We start from the raw sequence: 7452 nt of genomic DNA, 5'->3' as shown, positions 1-7452 counted from the left end.
AAAGAGGGAAAGGGAAAGAAAAAGTTTTGGTATCTAGATGGAGAAAAGAAAAAGTGTAAGCTTTGGTATCTAGATGGAGTGCGTTCAGGTCCTTGCTCTAAATCTCTGGGTTTTCTTTGCTCATTTGTGAATGAGAATGAAAATGTGCAGTGTTGTAAGAATTAGTAGCAATGTGAGGAAACTTCAAAAAGTTCATGGAAAAGTAGAATTAAAGTACATGTTTTCTTGGTGCAAAAAATGTTTTTGAAATCTATGCATAGTTTTTCATAATATGCATTTTACATCAACTTCCTGGAGATTCTTCACATATGCAAAGCACCTGGCATTTGTTAAGTTCTTGGTAAATGGGACTGGAATTGTTTTAGAGCTGCTTGGGCCTGAAACTTGTGAACTGTGCTTCCTCCCCACTGTGGCTGTCCTCTCAGCTTTGATCGCACTTGCCCTCCTGGTTCTTCTGCTAGCTCATTGATGATTCTCTTATTATTCGTTAGCTTTTATTGCTATTCTCACTCTACTGAAGTGTGTCTTTATGCCTTTCTTCCCCTTTTCCTCTCTAGTCAGTCTAACTCTGTCGTTTATTTAAAATATTGGGTTGCTGGAAAAGCAATTGTTTAGATTTTTATAAATTGAGAATGTTGTAAATTGCAAATTAGAAATTCTTCTCAGAGACAGAAAGGAATTCTAGAAAGGCTTTCAATGCTTTTTAGCAGGACACACAAAGCACTACATAAAGCAGCGCTTGCCCCTCTGTTCAGCACCCCTGGGCTCTAGCTTTTCGCCAGGCGCGGGTGCGTGTGTGCCCAAGATCCCGAGAGGAGAATGGAGGAGAAGGAATTGTAACTTGGCCATCCCCCTGGGGGGTGATTTCTCGCTTTGTGTCTCCCTGTCTCTTTCTGTCTAACTGACGAGCACACGCGCCCTATAGCAAAAAAAGAAAATAAAAAGAAAATAAAAACCTCTCCAAAAAAGAAAAAGTTATGACATGTTTTTATATGCAGAAATGCATTGTGACCTTTCTGATGACCCAATGATAAGCTCCCAGGCTCTCTTTCAAGTGCCAACACCCCTCCCCTAACTGAGCAGTCAGCCATTCATTGACAAATACCTGCAGAGCCACCTGGGGCTGGTCACTGCTGGGAGTTGATGTTAGAGTGATCCACCAGTCACAGGTGGTTCCTGCCCTGTGGGTGGAGAAACTCATGCACAGTAAGGACACAGCCTCCTAAACCACCTCCTCTGTGTTAGGAGAGCACGGAGCAGGAAGCCATAACCTACTTTGGGTGAGGGAGAATGCTGTTATTTAATTAAGCTGAGACTGGGAAGACAAGTGGGAGTTAGCTGGGAAGAGGCGAGTGGAGTTGGAAAAGAAAGAGCATTCCATATTATCTTTAAAATTCAGTATTTTGAAAATTTGAAAGTTGTTTATTAGCTGTCAAGAACTATAGAGTATGAGCAAAAGTTTTTTGATATGGGGAACCAGCAGTTAGCGTAATGGCTATGTCGCTGGACTCCAATGCTATGTCGCTGGACTCCCACGTAGTCGACCGCAGTGCGCGTCCCGGACCCGATGGCTTAAAACTCACGCCGGGCGCGTGTGCGTGCGTGCCCAAGATCCCAAGAGGAGAATGGAGGAGAAGGGATTGCGGCGTGACCATCCCCCCTGGGGAGTGATTTCTCACTTTCTGTCTCTATGTCTCTCTCTGTCTGATGAACACACGTGTCCTATAGCAAAAAAAACCTCTCCAAAAAAAGAAAAAAAAATTTTTTTTGATATGTAAAGTAAATGTTTGTGGGAAAATGTAAAAATAAGTAATTTTTTTTTTTTAAAAAAAAGAAAGAGCATTTCAGGCTGAGGGGAAGCGTGTGTGAAGGCACTGAGGAGCAAGGATGGCATATTAGAGGAGCTGGAAAGCGATCATGTAGCCGCAGAGAAAACTGTGAAGTAGGAAACTAAGTGTTTCTTGTGTTTTCTCTCATTTAACCACCATGAGCATCTCAAGAGAGATTACCAGGATTACCAGGAACAACAATTAGTGTGATGGCTATGTCTCTGGACTCCCATGTGGTCAACTGCAGTTCGAGTCCCAGACCCCATGGCTTAAACTCAGGCCGGGTGCATGTGCGTGTGTGCCCAAGATCCCGAGAGGAGAATGGAGGAGAAGGGATTGTGGTGTGGCCATCCCCCCCGGAGGGCGCTTTCTCACCTTCTGTCTCTCTCTCTCTCTGTCTTTCTGGCGAGCGCACGCACCCTATAGCAAAAACCTCTCAAAAAAAAAAAAAAATAAGTGATTACTGTTATTATCCTCACTTTGCAGATGAGTAACTGGGGCAAAGCGAGATGAAATAACTTCCGTAAGTTTATATATCTGGTAGATAGTGAAGCTAGAATTCAGAGCCAGGCAATCTGATTTAAACCATACTGAGTCTCCTCGCTCCTGTCTGCCAGCTCCATTGTGGACCTTCACGTGGCTGATGGATCTGCCGTTTCTAATGTCAGGGTTTGATCATTTGCCATGTGCTCAGACCTCTTTGCAGTTCTTCAGTGTCTTTAGAGGAAACTCCAAAGTTCTTAGTGGGAATTTTAAAGCCTTTAATTATCTTTATTTTCACATCATCGCCCTTTCCCCATCCCTACCTTGCCCACATCCAGCCCCTCAGGACTATTCTGTGTAATCTCCCCGTTCAGCCATCAGCACATGGGTGTCCCTGCCCTCGTCTTTGTTGTTCCAGTGGCATGGTGGGCTCCCCCCACCCCTTTTGCCTCTCAAGATCCTTTTCAAGGTTCAGGTCCCCTATGCATTTCCCAAACTTCTCGAAGCTGTCCCCACCTTCCCCCTACTTCCTAAGACTTAACTCTTCTCTCTTCAGCACTTGCCAGCGAGGAGGAGGAGGTCACGTGGCACTGTAGAACGTGTCGAGGCTTTTGTGTCAGACCCCTGGATCTCAGCCCTACCACTTGCTAGCTGAGTGTCTTAGGACAAGTTTCTCCATCTTTCTGAGCTTCCAATTCCTCATTTGTAAAATGAGCATAATATTTACTTTGCAGGATTGGCATGGCAAATGGTTACCCTGCTGTCTAAGACACTGTACTTAGTCAATAAATAATTATTATTCCCATCATTATGGTAGTACAGTCAGGGAACCCACCACTAGGTGCTGTGCAAAGAGAATTATATAAAGGGGTATTTTCTTGAGCCCCTTGGAATAAATTTTATTCTTTCATTGTATTCTAGACTATCATTCTGCATTGTAGTACTTTGTCATCATAATAATGAAGCATGTTTGACTATGAAATTAGCCTGGTTTCTTTTTTTCTTTTTTAAATTTCTAGCCATGGTAGAGGGAACCCCACAGTTGAACATGGTTGGCCTCTTTCGACAAATAATTTCCAAAGAAGGAATACCAGGACTTTACAGAGGCATCACCCCAAACTTCATGAAGGTGCTCCCTGCTGTTGGCATCAGTTATGTGGTTTATGAAAACATGAAGCAAACATTAGGAGTAGCCCAGAAATGACACTGTTTTTTTTTTTCCTTTGGCATGATTATTGAAATTTTCAACAATTTCCAGAGTAACATTTTCTACAGTTGAAATAAGTCTATGGGAAAAAGATATATATATATATATTTTTTTTTTTCCCACACAAGGGAAAAGGATTTCACTGATCACTTCGAACATTTTGGCTCAATTTTATATGTACATAAATACATAAAAATATCATAGTTAATAAGTTTTGAAAAGGCCACAAAACTGTACTTTGTCTTCATCCTGTAGATCCCTGCACTGAATCTTGAATCTGAAAATGAATTTGCTTGAACTAAATTTGTTTTGTGTGTGGAATTATAAATTATTGATCTTTACTTTGGTTCGTTCAGGTTTATGCCAATTTATTTATACTTGATGCCATTTTTTAAAAACACAAATGACCAGCGGCTTAAATTGTTTTATATATTTTGAATATCTCTTTAGACTTCTCAGAAGTTCCTGTAGAACCATTAATAAAAGATCATTGTATTAAAAATAAGCCTTACAGCAGCCAAATAAGAATTGGGTTTTTATCCTTATCTTTCTCTAAGCAGATTAGGAAAGGACATATGTGGTAGAATTTATAAGGAGTGATGAAGTAGTCTTTGTTCCAGTGAGTACTTTTCCATTGTTCTTGCAAGGTCATTTGGTTCCTGAAGTGACACACCGATGGTCAGTATGTTGCTGTTAAATTATCAACACAAGACAATATATTTGAAAGATTTGGTTTATCCTGTCATTGCTGTGTAAAGCAGCAGGAAGCAAAACCCTTATATCAGCTTCTGAAGAGCATCTCTCTTTTCTTTATCCTTTGTTCCCTGCTTCTGGAATCAGATTCTGTTTAATCAGAAATGGTTCTTGGGAACATTCTTAGTCATCTGAAGTTTTCCTTTTTTAATTAAGTGAAGTGAATTGATCCCAGGTCAAAGACATATTAATTTCCTCCTCATTGTCAAGTGCTTTTGAATCTGCCTTTCTCAATTTAAGTGACATAAAATTAAGAGAATAGTATGTATTAATGCATGAGAAGTATTCACCTTATATATTAGATATCTGTTTTTAAATGCAAGGTCCAATTTGTAAACATAGGCATTCACATCCTCTTTGGCCTCAAATTTTGGAAACATTAGTTATCATATAGAAAACATTTAAGATAGTGATAGCATTTTTTCTTTTTTAAGAGAGATTTTTTTTATAGGGTGGATGTACTCACCAGAGACAGAAAGTGAGAAATCACCCCCTTAGGTGGGATGGCCATATCACAGTCCCTTCTCCTTCATTCTTCTCTTGGGATTTTGGGCATGCACTCACATGTGCTCGGCCTGTTTTAAGCCTCTGGGTCTGGGACTCAAACTGTGGTCACCTATATGAGAGTACAGCACCATAACCATTGTGCCATCTGCTGGTCCCAATGATAGCATTTTTAAAAAGTTTTACTAAAGCCATTTTTGTTCTCAGCTATCTTTTCCTGATTTGTGTGATTATACTTAGAAAAATATTTATTAATTGAAGTTATTCTTATTGCTGTTTAATTTAGTTCCTAAGCTTATTTGACTTCTAGTGCTTTCTGTTATAAATTGTCAACATTTATTGAAAATCTAGTGATATAATAGGCACTTACTTTTTTTGAACCTACCTCTTTTATTTCCTGAACCAAAGAGTAAAGATGAACTTACGTTTGTGAAACATACTAAAATCTAGATTCATTTATATTAGTTAGGCCTGATAAATGTTTGGTATTTTTATAATGCTTGTGATAAGTATAGAACCCTTCTTTATCTTCAGGGTTATTTGTATTTTTGAGTAATATGTAAGAAGACAATATTAAGGTACAGGATTAGCTCTTTTTTTAACTCATAAAAATTATGGAAATGATCAATTTTTGAACTTTTTGAAATTCTAAGCTGCTGAAAAATAAGAAAATATTCATTGTTCATTATGAATTAAAAAATTTTCCCCACTTGCCATTTGTAATGTGACTTATCTGTGCATCTTGTATCTTTTGAAAAAATGATCTTATATCTTTTAGAAAAAAGCCTAGAGTTGGAAATAGTTTTTTTTCTGGCATTAGTACATATTTACTTTCCATGTATATTAAAAAATTGTTTGTTTTACAAATGACTTGGTTTGTATTTTTTTTTAATTTATAAATAAAATGAAAAGTGTCTGTGTCACACGGCTTAGATCATCGGCAATGGTTTGAATCAAGCTTTCTGAAACTGGCCCCATAGAGCATTTCCAAATACTTTAGCCTTTCCTGAACAGTCAGGGTGGTTATTGTCTGTCTGTGCATGTCAGCATACGGTAGCGTCTTTTTGTGCTACCAAATTTCACAGGTACCAATTAGGGTTACACTCCAGGGGGATCACAGTGCCAGGGAGAACCCAGACTAACTTTGCACACCTTGGTGTGGAACATCAGTTTGCCTTGAAATTGTGAGAAACAAAATCCAAGTGAACTTACTGATAAGTTATTTAAAAATATATAATGCAGGGACCAGCAGTTAGCATATTGACTGTGTCGCTGGACTCACATGTAGTTGACCGCGGTTTGAGTTCCGGACCCGGTGGCTAAAACTCACATCGGGTGCATGTACGTGTGCGCCCAAGATCCTGAGAGGAGAATGGAGGAGAAGGGATTGCGGTGTGGCCATTCCCCCTGGGGGGGGGTGATTTCTAGCTTTCTGTCTCTCTGTCTCTCTCTGTCTTTCTAGTGAGTGCATGTGCCCTATAGCAAAAACTCCCCCCCCAAAAAAATTATATATACACACACACACACACACACACACATATAAAATGCAGATTACAAGTACAAAATTTTATTTAAAAAAACATGAAAGACTACAGAGAAATCTATATGTCAGCCTAAATTCTACTCATACTCCAGAAATAACCTAGTCCTGGGACCAGCAATTAGCGTAATGGCTATGTCGCTGGACTCCCATGTAGTCACCCGTGGTTTGAGTCCTGGACCCAGTGGCTTAAACTCACGCCAGATGTGAGTGCGTGCATGCCCAAGATCCTGAGAGGAGAAGGGAGAAGAAGGGATTGTGGTGTGGCCATCTCCCTGGGGGGTGATGTCTCGCTTTCTGTTCCTCTGTCTCTCTCTGTCTTTCTGGTGAGCGCACGTGCCCCATAGTCCTCTCCCCCCCCCCCCCCCAAAAAAAAATAACGTCCTTTTCTGCTCTCAGGGAGCCTTTGTCAGAAAAAGGCTGAGGATTTGTTTCTTGCCTATTAGTCTGGTCTCCTACAGGAGAATCAACATCAGCAGAGGATTCTAGTTTACACTTTTTTTTCCTTTGAGCTTTACACTGGGACATGTGTAACCCTGTGGCATAGTTTCCTCATCCCCAGACAGGACTGTTGCCAGCCCTTGAGAAGAGCACCAACAGAATGGTGGCGGTATTTGTGGAACGGAGCAACCAGTGACGCCTCCTTCCCTCGTCTGCCATATTCCCTCACTGGGAGAAGTAGGGGTGCTCTGAATTCATGCAGACCTGGGTTGGGGGAACACACCCTGCAGTGTTTTGTCTATGTCTCCCTCTGTAGAGGACTGAGCCGTGCTGAAGTTCAAGCTACTCCTCCCTAGCCGCAGTGTGAATAAAGACACCTGCTCTGGGCTGCTGACTCTGTGCAGGAGGTGAGCGGGTCCCCTGGTCTGGGTTGCTGTGGGCCCCAAGGCCCTGTGCTCGGACCACGGCCACTGTGCAGAGACACAGTGGCATGGTGTGCAGTAAAGGCAGAGCTCCTCAAACGGGACCACTTGCGCATTTTTCCCGTCAGCGTTCACTCATCCGCTTGTCCTTTTACTGAGTATCACACACTCACAGTGCGCCAGGCACTCTTATTGGCCGAGAGCACAGCCCTGACCCAAAGGCTCAGACTTACTGTCATGGAGGCTGTCTAATGGGGAGAGCCAACCCGCTAA

General features: G+C 41.3%; 1 protein-coding gene across 2 annotated transcripts in view; it reads left to right on the top strand.

The window, feature by feature from the left end:
• The window catches only part of LOC102495700 (calcium-binding mitochondrial carrier protein SCaMC-1), a gene marked incomplete at its 5' end in the record, with an annotated part of 31229 nt that extends 26418 nt beyond the window's left edge, over positions 1 to 4811 (top strand). The window contains 1 exon segment of one of the 2 annotated variants that reach the window (XM_014588196.2): positions 3332 to 4811. In XM_014588196.2, the coding sequence (XP_014443682.1) occupies positions 3332 to 3516 (185 nt within the window). 2 annotated transcript variants of the gene reach the window in all.
• Between the last annotated feature and the right edge of the window lie 2641 nt (positions 4812 to 7452).

The sequence above is a fragment of the Tupaia chinensis genome, unplaced genomic scaffold (genome assembly GCF_000334495.1).
Source record: "Tupaia chinensis unplaced genomic scaffold, TupChi_1.0 Scaffold000270_1, whole genome shotgun sequence".
NCBI classification, from domain to species: domain Eukaryota; kingdom Metazoa; phylum Chordata; class Mammalia; order Scandentia; family Tupaiidae; genus Tupaia; species Tupaia belangeri.
Note: the sequence above shows the minus strand (reverse complement) of the source record. Positions and strands in the feature narration are given on the sequence as shown.